Here is a 14,822-nt window from a genome sequence, read left to right on the forward strand (position 1 = left end):
ATCCTGTGTTACTGTGACTGATCCCACTGACCCACAATGTGAAGGACAAAACATGGAAATTGATCAAAGACCTCTGGCATTTGTAGATTTGAGTCCCCAATGCATTTCCAAACAATCAAGGAGAAATCCAGTCTGGTATAAATTGCCTCCATATGAATGGGCTGATCTAACTCAAAGAACAAAGTAACTTGCTGCTCCCTAGTGGAGATTACACTTAAAGGCAGGTTATATACACCTTTACTGTCTTTGCACGTGCCTCTAACTGGCTGTTTACAGACAACAGAACTCTGATCACTGGAGTTATCAGATTATTATTCTCCTGTGCAGCTGTTAGCAAGAAACAATGAAAAAGACTAATAAGGGAAGAAAAAAATTAAAGGAAACATGTTAAGGATATTTCATTGTACTTAGTCTTCCAAATACAAACTTAACTCTGAAGATGTAAAACACACAAAATGACCTTAGAAATTATGGTTTTATTAGATTATTCTAGTTGGTTATTAGATTTTTACTGACCATGTAAAAATGAATAGAGACTATGGTAGACCCACATAGTTCAAAACAAGATGAGCAATGCATGAATGTTAAGAAATTACACTATTGTGTGTTGTATTATAAACTGGTAAATAATTATTTTTAATCAGTTGTTTGAATTCAATAACTCAATTTACCAAGATCATTTATATATATTTTAGTATACAATGAATTGAAATTACAACAGAATGCAAGTTGCAGTATGTTGTCTCTTTTACTTAGTGTTTTTTTCAAAGCCCTGAAATGAAACATTAAATAAAATAAAAAAAAATCATTCAAGTCTAAAACAAAAATATAGTATAACCATAACCAAGATACAGCTGCAGGACCATAAAAAACACTGGACATAATTCCATGAGGACACCAAAATAAAGACATTTTCTAACATTGACATGTTCTGTACAGAGTTCGTAACAAAATTTAAAATACTATTTCAGTCCAAGCAGCTCTTATTGGCCACATATTATTTAATTTGATCTGAATTGATGGAGAAATGTCTGATTTTTCATGTAGGTGCAATGGCAGTTCATAGTATCGTACATGTACTGTAGTAGAGTCACTTTGGCGATGTGAGCTGCTGCATTAGTCCAGTTCCTTATACCGGGCAAACATGGCATTGCGTACAGCTTGTTTATATTCGGCATGAGTGAACACGCGCTGCTTTTTCTTCTTTTTCTGAAAAACAAAAACAAAGATCAACCAAAGGGCAGCAACATGAATTCAACAAAAATAAATAAAAAAAATACAAATAGTAAGGGCATTACTACATTTATTATGTTGTAAACTGTCCACTTAAAATGGCTATTAAACCACAATTTTCCTAATTTCTGTTAAGGTTAATGTGCACTATGCAACTTTTCCAGTGGGCAAGGAGTTTCCTGAAATGTTCCATGGTATGACTTTAAACTCCAGTCAGACAAGCTGATGACACACATGTCAAGTTAAATGTCTGATCTGTGGAGGTGATGTTGATATTGAACTACATCAGTAGTTGAGTAAATACAAGATAAACAAGTGTAATGTCATGTTGTGGAACATTTCAGGCAAATTTCCGTGGAGACATGTAAGTGGCTTGCCCTCCACCAGACAAGTTACTTTGTGCATGAGTAAATATTATGGATGTATTTAAAAGTCCAACTGAAGAGTTACCTGTGCGGGGGCAGGCTCTGCTCCTAATCCAGGTCTCTCACTCAGCTGACTCTTTGCGTCCCTAAACACAATAATATTAGCTTTGATCACTTCATATTCACATCACATTAACACTGATGGATCCCCTCACCTGGAGCTGCTGGCCCAGTCATCCTGATGCTGTGGCGGTGGTTTCCTCTTTCTCTGTTCTGGTGATTTGGTGGCTGTTTGTGCGTTTAACTGTGGAGACACATGTTTAGTCATTATTTTACCCTAAACTCTTCCTTCAACTTTCTGTATAAAAAGACAACATTTCCCACTGAATCCTTTTTGCATTGTTCTCTTAGGCAAGGAAACTAAGTCACTTAAAATTCAAAACACTGTCACTTTCTTACAATTTTTATATCCATTACTTCCATTACAAACAACATATTTTATCAGTACCTGTTTTTCCTGATTCTCCAGCGCCTCTAGCTCCCTTTTTGATCTTTTGATCTTGAGGTGTATCTCCATGTTTTGCTATTTTAAAAGTAAAATTATCATTAGAAGCTACACTCGTTAAAAGAGTGGAAAAATAAAATAGCAGAAACATACTTTGTGTAGGTCGGACAGCTGCTGGTGCCGTACGAGTGCGTCTTTGTTGGGAAACTGCCTCCTACACAGTAAACAGGCCATCTTCTTCCAGTCCGTCAGTCTGTCCTCCTTCTCCGAGGGCTGAGCGTTTTTAGAGGATTTGGACTCATCTTTGTCGTCCTCTACCTCTTCATCACTTCCTGCTCCATAGTCTGACACCAGCGCACCCAGAGACCCCATTGAACGCTGGATAGAAAGACAAAAGTATATGACAGGTTAAACTATAATTATATTTAAGATTTACTCATATATTCTGGTGAAGTTTATAATTTCACTTCCTGGTTAGACATAGGCAGCAGATATGATATATGCAGAGGTAAATCTATAACCGTTACCTAGCACCCATAATTTTCACAACTTGTCTAAATTGCACACCAATTATAATTCAAATGCATTTAAGAGAAGAAAAAACAGAAAATCAAACCTTTGACTTCTCATCTTTCTTAGCAGGAGCAAAGGGCATCTTGAATAGCTCCTCACTACCTCCCGTTATCTACACATGTAAAAACAATTATGTCAATTGTTAATCCAAATTTACATTAAAAAAAACTTGACTATACCTATAATACATTTTTTTTACCCACCTTTCTTTCAAACACAGCAAAACCAGCATCAGCAGATTTGGACTGCCTGCGGTCGTCCTCACCCCTCACATGAGGCGAGGGCGTCCGGATACTGTCCTTTTGACGATTCTGAATCTTTGCCCATCTCTCCATATCCTTCATAATCTGAAAGTATTGTCATGGTAAAAGTTGTGTATTCAGGTTGAATTTTTAACTATACTTTGCCAAAAATACAAGATGAACACTTTGAAATTTCTGTTAAATGTAAAGTTCATTTTACTGTTCTAAAAATCTGAACTATTCCCTATGATTGGCCTAAGCTCACCATTGACAATTTTAAATGATTAGACCATGACTTGATTAAAATTGGATTCATGATACACCCATAAATACTAATTATCCTACTAAAACCTAATATAACACCGTTTTCATGCTGGTGCCAGGTTTGACAATAATAGTAATGGATTACTTTATTAAAATCATTGCTCTACCTTAACTGCAGCACGACTTTTTGGCTTCTCGTCCTTGCCATCCTTTTTAGCCTCCTCTTCCTCCTTCGTGTCATTAGGTGGGAGTGCAGGGGCAGGTGGTGCGGGTGCTGGGGTAGGCTCCGGGGAGATGGTGGGGGCTGGGGTGGGACCTATGGGGGTGGACACTGGCACATGCGGCACATTTGGGGTATGTGTGGATTCTGTGGTGTAAGAAGTAGGTGTAGTTTCTGTTGTGAATGAAGTGTGAGTAGTTTGTGCAGTTTGTGTGGTCTGTGGTGCAAGGGGGACATGGGGGACGTGTGTTATATGGGGGTTTGGAGGGGGCTTCTTCATCTCCAGAGGAGCGTCGGCTGCAGGGTTGGACAGAATGGCCTGGTCTCCTACAGTCAGTCCCTCTGCAGTCTGACCCCCAGGAACAGGGATGTAGGCTTTCAGAGCAGGGTCCCAGTAAAGGTACTCCTGAGTTTCCGCATTGTAGAAATACTAGATAAATAATAAGACATGTGGAGTTTGAATTATTCACTTGGAGATTCAAGCTGCTCTTTACAATTTTAAAAGCAGGTTTAGAAACATCTGAGGGGAAAATGAGCAAGTTTGTAAATTAAAAACACATGTAAATTAAAGCAAGGTAGATACAAGTGTGATGTGATATAAGAGGCAAAGAAATAAAATGTCCAGAATAACATGCATGTGGCAAGACCCTCCCACCACCAAAGTTTTACACTGCATCTTCATTTATTAAAAGGTAAAAAGTGAAACATTTGCAAATACCAATAACAGTATTCTGTAGAGGGAAGGAACAAAAAAAAAATCTTACTCTAGAGTTGGGGTCATAGTACAGCGTTGTCTCTGGATCATAGTAAAAACCAGAAGTGGCGTCATACAAGTAATTGCTCACATCTGGAGCCTCTGGAACTGCAAAAAATTGCAAAAATGTCAATAAACCAACACTCACAAAAAACTCATTATTTTTCTTCATATTTGAGTAATTTTACCAAAGAAATGCGTCTGTGGTGGCTCTGCAGCGACTGCTTCAGTTGGCATATGAACCGGAGTGTCAACATATCCAACTCCCTGTGAGTCGACAAAAACAATGTATATTTTCTGAAGTTAAAATACAGTTACAAGTAGAGTAGTACAATAAATCACAAACCAAAAACCACTATGTCTCAGATTATCTGTGAGACAATAGTAGCACTCTCTAATGCACTCATCTGTAGAAAGATGTGTAAATGGTGGCTATTCTCAAATCACACTGCATTTATTTAGGTAACAATACCTTCTGCAAACAACAAAATATTCTGTATTTTTGGTTTGCACTGGCCAACCCTTTCAGTTTTGAGTTTACACGCAGTGTGTTTTGGATTCTATTAGTTTAGCAGTTTATACTACTTCTTGGCTTGTTTGGTCTCTGAATGTGAACTGAATACGAATTCTAAAACAAAAACACTTATCATCACAAAACTTGTTTAACAAAAGCATGCAGCCCTAGTTTCAGGCATCTTCTGGCTAATATCTCACCTGGTTAATGCTGGGGTTTATGGGCAGGGGCAGATTTGGAGTGACAGGCATCAATCCACCTGAAGACAGAACATCTAAATAAGAAGTCATAAATAAACTAAAATAGCCTGCTGAGTGTCAGGGGAGCCTTGCCTTGCATTTCTGTGGGTGCAGTGACAGGTGGAGGCATGGGCGGCATGTACTGTGGAGGAGGCATGAATGGCGGCGGCTGCTGCTGCTGTTGGGGCTGCTGAGCTGGTGGTGGCTGCAAGGGAGAGTTAGTACTGAAATGTTAAATATGACAAAATAAGGACCAACCTGAGACTAAACAAGGACAGTAACACTTAAAGATAAATATTATCAAATATATCAAGTTTAAATGTAGCTTTCTATTAGACTGGACACAATTTGTAAGCCACTGTCATAAGTGATGAGAAAAATAGACTTACCCATGTTGTGCTGGGTTGAGCAGGGTTTTTCAAAGGTTTTGCAATTTCAACGTAAACCCTGAAACCATCAATATACACAGGCCTGAGCTTAGACAGAAGCTCAACAAGACGTTTCACTTGCTGTAAAAAGGAACACACATTAAGAAAATCAATTGGTATTTAGTAAATACGGAGGTGAAAAAATATAAGAGTTTTATTATAAAGGTCTAGATAAAATTTACATTACAAAATAATTACACAAAAAAGGCACTATAAAATAAGTTAAAATAAAGTGTTTGTATTTGTGTAGTTTTACCTCATGTGATTCCATGTCGACAAAGCAGAAGCACTTGTTTCCAGTTTTAGCCTTAACAATGCGCACATTTCTTTCATCTAGATAGGCATAAGGGTCCAAGGCTTTCAGAATGGTCTCTACTGTTGTGGTGGGCTTCACATACTTTATTATCAGAGCTGCAGAACACAACACCAAAATTCAAGGAAAAAAACTGATAAAACCAGTACATTCTTTAGCATCATGTTTCTTTAAATACCATTTCATGCTAGCACTGCAATTTAGTGGATATGAACTTACTTTCCAAGTTTTTTTTCCCCATAGTATTTTGTGTTTACCAATGCTGATTCCATGTTTATGTAAATTATAAAAAGTGGGGAATAAGTAGTAAATAGAATAAGAAACATACTTTTGCTCTCTCCATAGTCTGGTTGAGGTGGATGTTGTGGTGGAGGTTGCTGACTGGACCATGGCTCTCGAGGGGGCTCTTCCTGCTGTTGGAGCTGTTGGTCCACCTGCCGCTGCCAGGCCTCTGGAGTCAGGTCTGAGCTGCGCTGCCACTGCTCTGAGCTGCTCCCTTCTGAGGCCAGCCCTGGAGCAGAGCCGTTCAGAGAGCTCTTCTGCTCCTCTGGGGGGGCACCGAGTCTGGGAAAGTGTGACTGGGATTCATGCGGAAAGCTATGGTCGGACTCCTTTGAAGCATGCAAAAAATGAAATTAGTTATCACTCAAGCAGGTATTGATCAAAGTATTGATTGACTGATTGATGTAAATCATTATATGTAGATGGTATTCACCTGAGCACCTCTGCTACAGTCCTCTGGCCGAACAAACTTCAGAGAAGCCGAACTAGAGCCAATCTTTAGGGATCCCTGAAACAAAACAAGACCAGTCACTATGGTGTTAAAAGTCAACTTTCTAAACACAGTCCTACCTAATCCAGACATGCATCACACCCATGATCTATGATCATACCGGGCTGAACCTCTTTTCAAGGCTGAGCTCAAATTCTATATGATTAAACCTTTACTTTCCATGAGACATATATTATCATATGTATATTTTATATGAAATATTACTATAGGTTAAAATGGTGCTTGTAAATATATATCAGTTCATGCTAACAATAAAACCTCAATAAAGGTTCAAAGGTTAACTTTCTTCAGTATGCCATCAAATTTGTGAAATCACACTCATCATACTGTTATCAGTGTTTGCTTAAAATGTATCTAAAATATTTATAACAGTTATTGTCAATGTCATATTTTTTCAGGTGAAATCTAAGTAAAAACTAAATAAATCACGAGACATAACGGCTAAATCCATGACTGAAATTACTTTTGTTTTTGTCAACTGAATAAAAGTGACAAGTAGAGACAAGATCCTAGCTCCTCCTTTTCAACCGCAGAGCCCCAAAGCCCGATAGTTTAGCCACTCTGCGCAATGTCTGAAGGAACCTCTAGAAATGTTGTCATTAACCTAGAGTACTAAAAGATATGAATTAATCTCAGAGACCAACGACTAGGCATAGTTTTTATGACACCCCCCCCCCCCCCAGTATAAGAACTATGATCTTCATGTATTTGTCCCATCAACTGAGCTACAATTACTCCAATAAATCAAGACTCAAAGAATCTATAGGATCAACCACAATAAAGTGTCATTATATTTTTCTGACCAAACATTCACACTTGAATGCAGAAAGTCTTCTGGAACCATAAGCAATCATTGTCCTAGTGAAAAAGACTTCCAGGTGGGAGTCAAAACATCTCTTGATGACTATCTGAAGTCTTTTCTACCATGGACCTGAACGAATAAGGGATTGCAGCAATAATGAGTGAATGTCTTCGGCCATTACTGCTCTGACCAGACATAGCACAAACCAAACAATTGCATTAACTAATATGACTGCAGACAAATTAACAAACCAATACCACAAAATAAGACCCTGTAGAGCATGTAACATATGTTTCACGTTGAGCAGTAGGATCATATACAAGAGAAACATCTTCTGCTTTTTTTATTTTTGTGCGCCCTTTTCTCTCCTTTAAATTCTTTTTCATTCTTTCTTCTGTCTTTAAAGTACGCGGGGGATACAACGCCCAGCACCTCCTCCTCAAAAGCCTCCACCATCAACTTGTTTACCAACCACCACCTCAACTTGATAAATATTCTCAACTGAGATCCTTGCTAGAAAGGTTCACAGCCTGGTCCAGTACAAAAAGGTTGGCAAATACACAAACTAGTCATTAAACACACAATGATACCAAATACCGACAGTCAACAGCACTGAACAAACAAATCAGATTTCCTTTATGCCAAAATCGCATCTAGATCTTATATGACTTTTAATTACCTTTGGCCCACGAGCCAAAGTAAAGGTTTTGAACTGAATACATCTAGGGAGAGGCTCCAACAGGCCTTAATCGTGTGGCAAAAAAAGTTTGGTAAACAATAAAAAGCTGTTCATGTTCTGAATAGGAGCCCCTTTAGCCAAGACTCAAATGCCACCATTTCTACACAAATAAAAAAAGACTAATCAATGCCTTAAGAAAAAAAAAAAAAAAAAAAAAATCACACAAAGCAATGAATTCTTAGTTTCTTTTCCATATGATGTACAAATGAAGCCACAAGTGTCAAAATCTCTAGGTTTTTCTAGGTCTAGGTTCAGAGCAACTGCATAGTGCATGTAGACAATGGGCAAAGTCAGTCCTCGCAAATGTAACTTCTTTTCAAATCAAAAGACACCGAAAAGCTAAGTATAATAAGAATAACGTCAGCAGCAGTGTGCAGTACAACAAGTTTTAAACCTTTCTAAAAAATAGTAAGTCTTTGATGCAAATAGAGCAGCCTCCAACCAGTAAATTCAATGAGGTCCCAACACAAAGTGCCTCAGTGTTTATAAAAAAGCGGATAATCAAATAGTGCCTAACCAGCCCCACTTTCGGGCAACTGGGCCAGACATCTTTAAGAAAAAAAAAAGAAAAAAAGATTCGCGAGTTAGTATTTGCCATAGGGATGTCCAATTTGTACAGTTTCCCACATTTCAATTGTGTCGACATGACACCTATTTGAGTGGATTGTGGGTTCAAATGAATAGTTAGTGCATTTCTTTCTTAAACAGTAGAGTATGCCCCTCCCAGTCTCGACCCCCCAAAGCCCTCTCAACCCCTCGTTTCCAGGTGGAGACAGCCTCGCAGAGTGATGAGGATGGGCCACCTTGTTGGACTCCATGATGTGGACTGCATCCTCGAGGTTTAAAAACTCCACAATGGCAGTATCGTAGCTGTAACCTGGGGACAGCATTTGAAATACAGATGGTCTTTGTTAGTCAATTCCAGTAAAGACAGTAACTAAGACATAGAAGACAGACTTCGATCGACAGTGAGCGTATTGTTATACTTCACATATTCACCTTACATTTTAGGTTGGTTTTCTTTTGCGATGGACTTGAAAGGACCTTGAATTGATAACTTTTCAGAGCAGTTGTAAAAAAAAAAAAAATCAACTGTACATGTTCCTTTGAGACAAAAGAACTGCTTTTGCCATCTCCTTACCAAAAACTGAAATTTCATTTTGTTTAGAGGATAATTATTACAAGTAAAAAAGCACCAACAGTGCAGACTTTAGGTGCTTAATTTGGGTAGCTAATATTAAAAATGACTTGATGCTGAGTGACCAGTATTTTTCATGACTTTTGTGAAGCCACAATGTTCATACAATGACCTCACACCAAGTTGGAATCCCATATACTCCCAAGTTCACACAATACACAAAAGCAACTGCAAACATTAGAAATAATGCAAATATAAAAATCGAAAGTCGAATAGCGAAATATCGAGGTGTTTGCGATCGTGTGTCTCACACAGAAGCACTCTGGAACAACTCTTACCTTGAACAACCGTCTTGAACTTCATTCTCTGAAGTGGAACACCATCAGAAGTGAAGGCTCCCAAAATCTACCAATAAAAAAAAAAAAAAATAGACCATGAGCTTTATAATCATTTTCTATAAAAAGCTCATTAATGAATATACCTGTTCCATGGTGGCAGTCTTGGGAATGCCCGTGATGGACACTGTATTGGACACCGGGTCTTCAAATACTGCACCCCTGTAGTCCTGATCCTATGAGGAAAAAAACATGTTAAATGTTAATGACAAAAAAAGAGAAGAGTGATCTAATCTGTATAAACACACAACAGTTTAACTGCACATACCTGTGAAGCAGATTCAATAAACCTTTCCGGTGCAGCTGTTTTACTCTCATTGATAAGTTTGTCTGGTGTGGGAAGCACCTCAGTTTTGAAATCAAAGGCTCTTGATGCCGTCCGATAATCTATGTCCCTGTAGTCCTGGTCTCTTGGTGGCCCGCTGCTGTTGCTCAGGTCAGGGTCCTCATCCAGCTTTGTCCTTGGAGGTGCTTGGTTGTGTGGCACATCTTCTAAACTGCTGGGTGGTTCTTGGATTTCATGTGGAGGTTGAGTCTTCACTAGATTCGGTGGTGGCCGTCTATATTCAAGATCCCTGCCCTCAAGCCAAGGTTTAGTTTCCCTTTCCCGACCAAGTGGGTCATTAAGTGGAGGCATAAAGTCTGGTGGGCCTTTTTGGCCAGGTAAGTCCATAAGTGGGAAATTATTGTGCGGGAAATTTAAATCTTTAGTCGGATAATCCATTGACATCATATCCCTTTCCTGCAAATGCAAAGGATCCCTAATATTTTCATCCCGACCAAAGTCCCTAGGGTATTTGGGTTCATTTGTACCAACAAAACCTTTAGAAATCATGTCAAAAGGTTTTTTGTCCTTCTTGCGGTTTTTCCATTCTTCAGCCAGAGTCATCTCCTCCCCGCACCTGTAGTCTGTTAGTGGACTGTCTCCCCCATGATCACCCTCGTCTTTGGTCTTGGGGCCGCTGTCCTCTGGATCCAGCTCTGGTCCTCTTCGGTCGACATGAGGGGTAGGATCATTTCCAAACCTCGGCGGAGACTGGCCTCGTCCTCTAAAGTCAGACATTGGTCCAGGACGGTTTCTGAAATCCATGTCGGAGTCAAACCCCCCTCTGGGTTTAAAGGGTGACCCTCCACGTCGGTCCATGTCCATCCTCCTTCTCTCGGGTGGAGGCATGTCCATGTCAAAGTCTTCCCTGTGGCGCATGCCCATTGGAGAGCGGTCACGCCCCTCTCGAAATCTCTCATTTCTGTCCATTCGATCCATGGGGAATCCTCTCCTCCCTTCATTGTGAAACGGAAGCCGGTCAAATGGAAACCCTTCTCTATCCATGTCCATGAATCTGCCTCCTGGTTCACGCGGAGGCATATTTCTGCCATCCAGGTCATCAGGGATTTTCCCATGCTCTCCAAAACCAGGTGTATACACAAACCTCTCCTTAAAGTTTATCTCAACCTGTCTTCCAGGAGCAAATTCTGGTTCTTCACCACGTCTGAAAAAATCTCTACTGCCTGGACCCCCCATATCTCGGGGGTCCATGTCATAACCCCTCATGGGTGGGCCGTCCATTCTTCTCATGTCCATGGGTGGCATATCAAAATGTCTTGGACCCATAGGACCCATGTTCATCCCTCCCCTACCTCTGTAGTCAGGCATGGGGCGGTCCCTGCCCCCATAGTCTTCATGAGGATCACTGAAATATGTGCATATTAACAGTTAGCACAGGGTACTTCGACATAAATGACGCAAACACATGTATAATACATATTTTATTCTGTCATCTTACAAAAAACTGCAACAATAATTAATTTTGTTCACCGAAAGTGAGGTCCTCCCCGTCGTCTCGGTCCAGGCCCAGGTCCATCCCACATATTAGCAGAAAACAGATCTGCAGAGCAAGCAAATTAAGGTTGAATTCAATTGCGAATGATGCTTAAACTAATGTAGCCATAACAGAGAAGAGGTTTTCAGAATAATGTCGATTTCTAATCAAAGTCCATCTATGCTGTTATGGATGGGACAAGGCCCAGCATTGAGATGAAATATACACAATTCTCAAATTATCCAAGTAAAAGAATCCCATGAATGTAGAATTAATCCGGTCTGTATTTCCATTTCGTCTGGAGATTACCATTCATTTATTGTAACGTATCCAGACTCGGTTCATAATGTGACGCAGCTGTTAGCATCTCGCACACTGCAGCCAAATCCCAGAGCCGGATAACACTGCGCCATCGCAAAAACAAGCCGCACACCTCACCACATTCAACAAACTGACGCTAAAACGTTCGATTATTTTAAGTGTAAGGATAGCACATACCTTGATTACTCTGAGCGTCTGGGATCGACAACAGTTGTTAATATTTTCTGTCACCAGAGTCTCCTATGCTAACGATGCTAACGATGCTAACGCGTCTGCCGCATAACAAAAATGGAGGCGGAGGCTGCTCTTCTTCGTGGAGTCAGAGTAGCTCCATTTTGTGTTTCTGCCACATACTGGTGAGGAAATAGCACTGACATATCCTTACAACATTTAGTGTTAATTAGCCATACATATAATTTTCTCTATCAAATATGAAATGCATGTATCTGTTTTGTTTGTTTTTCTTCAGCTTGTGTGTACTTGTTTTCAGGTTTGCTGGGTTAAATTAACATACACAGCACAAAAGCACAATATTGACCATGGTTGCATTATCATGACATATAATATATAATAATATAATATATAATATAAACATATATAATTGAGGTGAATGGAAGCAGAAGATGATGACTACAGACAAGAAACATGTCAAGGTAAATAAACAAACTGGTCCTTTGAATTTGAAGAAAATAAGATCAAATGAACCTTTTTGGAATAGAATAGTAACAGTGGTAAACATTATATTAGAACTTGCTTATAAGCTGTCATTTTGCAGACATTTTGACTTGGGTTATGGCTGGTTAATATCTCTTGTTCCACCAAGATTAATCTCTTTTTAGCGGAGCCCTGATCTCAGCAGCCAAAATGTATTACAATTAAAGATAGGGTGACCAGATTGGGGCTATCAAAAAGGAGGGTACTCTGTTGGACTTTGAATTGAATATCGCAAATGTGTGGCATTATGTGTAGCAGAGGTCTGGAGGAATTTTGGACAAATCGTGTTGTATTTTAGAGGTCTACAAAGCCACAGCTCAGTAATATCTGACAAAGTAGCCTATATTTTTCATGGGTTTATTTTCCTGACAGTGTCCCTTTTTGATCTTGGATTTATGAACACATCCCTGCCATGGATCTGTTATCTCCACTATATAAGGTCAATTTTTCTATCATATAAAAGGTGGTGTAGAATTTGACACCTGAAGTACTGCGATATGACATTCAACCTCTTCATAGAAGCTAATATTCTTTCAGTCTGTCCACTCGCTCTGTCAGATGTGAGAGCACACTGCAGTGAGGAGGGGAAAGGCAGAGTTTAGGCACACACTGCAGACAAGCGCCGCTGTTTGTATCTGATCAGATGAGCCAAGATTGTGCTCCACACAAAGCAGTCAACTGGTAGAGTCAAAATCTCAGGTATTTTGGGGTAATTTTTTAGGGTGCCAAAAGGAGGACATGTTTGGGAAAAAAAAGAGGGTCTGTTCACCATAACTAAAGATATCAAGATATAGTCTATATTTTATATCATAAAAACATAGGATATATTGATAAGATTTTTTTTGTCCTATCTTATATATCCACATAAAACAAAACTTTCCACAAAGTTTATGGTCCTCTTCTGCCCTATACAAATTATTTACAAATTATTTTTATTTAATTTGTTTTCACTATAATGCCAAATCTATTTACAAACTGTTACGGTCACATAATAGCTAGTTAAATACATTTTAAATGGAGAAAAAGGAAAGAATCAGAGCATATAAATAACTGTTTCACGATAAAAAAAAATTTCTTCTGGAATTTGAAATGTACGTAATGTAAAAATAGGCTTTGTGTTTGAACAAAATGCAGGAATAGAAAAAAAAAAAGGGAGTCTGAACAGTCATCATCCCTTGAGACCTGGAAGTACCGTTACTGGATGTTTTGCCTCCACCTCCTGTTTCATCATCGTTTCCTTGCTAGCTTCAGAGATGGCAGCTACGAAACAAAACACAAAATTGTAGACCTCACCATAAATGTTGAAAGCATGAATTCACCTCTGCACAAATTATTATAATATGCACAATTGTAAAGGTGCACTAAACTTTTTTGGTGAAGGGTCCAGGTGATGTTGTTTACCTACAATATTCCACAGTATGGCATAAATCTATCTCTATGGTGACAAGCAGGTGAAGAAACCATGCCAAATTACCGGTCAGATCTGTGGAGAGGTGAGATGAGCTCATTCACAGTATACATGGTAACAAGCTTGTTCAACAAGAAAAAACACCTTATTTAAATAAACGCAAGAGGAATATATTTAATGCCAGTAGTGGAAAATTACAGGCAAAGCAACAACATCTCCATAGAGACAGGGTAGCAGGCTGGGTGATGGAAACAAAAATCTAACTCCTCATGACGTTATACTGATTTAGTTAATTCATTAATTACATTTATAGTAACATTACTGAGGCTGGTAACTCACAAAAAGGGGATTGCTTTTTGATCATAGTCTATCTTTGTGGTTAAGTTTTCTTCACTCATTTTGCCAATATCATCCAACGTTGCTTATTATTATTATTATTATTATTATTATTATTATTATTATTATTATTATTATTATTATTATTATTATTATTGTTGTTGTTGGTGTTGTATTTGATCCATGATGGCCACTTGGTAATGCTGTTAATGCACACAAAACAATTGATTTATTCCGGGTTTGTCGCGTGCGTTGTGTTGTAACACTGCCACCTACTGGAGCGGACTGAAAAAATACAATATTTGACAAAAGTTCTACCTTGAAGCTGATTCATAAATAAATAAATGAACTAAACCAGAAAGTCTCAGTTTAGTTCATTTTAACAAGTACCATTTTTAAAAATCTGATTTGGGTTATAAAATAAGCTCTGGGGTCTAATAGAAATTATTATGCTCAACAAATGTACCTTTCAGGTATTTCTAGGGAGAATACAATGTTATCAATAGTGAAAACTGGCTAATAGTCATGTAAAAAAGTCTTTTACATGTTTGTAACCTATACCTCCACCTTTAATTAAATAGACCTCAGACTAGTTCTAGTCAAAAAACGAATTAGAGCTATGGCCCAGCAGGCTACTTAAACAGATTTAAATGATGATGATGATAATAATAATAATAATAATGATTTAAAAAAAAATAAAATAATA

The 14,822-nt window shown here is 38.6% G+C and overlaps 1 protein-coding gene across 1 annotated transcript; it reads right to left on the bottom strand.

Moving 5' to 3' along the window:
• Positions 1-800: 800 nt before the first annotated feature.
• On the bottom strand, positions 801-11,957 carry LOC117370758 (RNA-binding protein 5). Its single transcript, XM_033966289.2, has 22 exons — positions 11,836-11,957; positions 11,334-11,403; positions 9,786-11,208; positions 9,604-9,693; positions 9,461-9,527; positions 8,788-8,861; positions 6,366-6,440; positions 5,979-6,261; positions 5,594-5,748; positions 5,299-5,418; positions 5,003-5,114; positions 4,871-4,929; positions 4,345-4,423; positions 4,167-4,264; positions 3,350-3,832; positions 2,880-3,023; positions 2,720-2,788; positions 2,257-2,481; positions 2,107-2,181; positions 1,814-1,902; positions 1,684-1,744; positions 801-1,209 (listed from the first exon to the last, which is right to left on the bottom strand). The coding sequence occupies exons 2-22, from the start codon at positions 11,384-11,386 to the stop codon at positions 1,117-1,119; spliced, it is 3,927 nt and encodes a 1,308-aa protein (XP_033822180.1). The 5' UTR covers positions 11,387-11,403; positions 11,836-11,957; the 3' UTR covers positions 801-1,116.
• Between the last annotated feature and the right edge of the window lie 2,865 nt (positions 11,958-14,822).

Source organism: Periophthalmus magnuspinnatus, chromosome 5 (genome assembly GCF_009829125.3).
Source record: "Periophthalmus magnuspinnatus isolate fPerMag1 chromosome 5, fPerMag1.2.pri, whole genome shotgun sequence".
NCBI classification, from domain to species: Eukaryota; Metazoa; Chordata; class Actinopteri; order Gobiiformes; family Gobiidae; genus Periophthalmus; species Periophthalmus magnuspinnatus.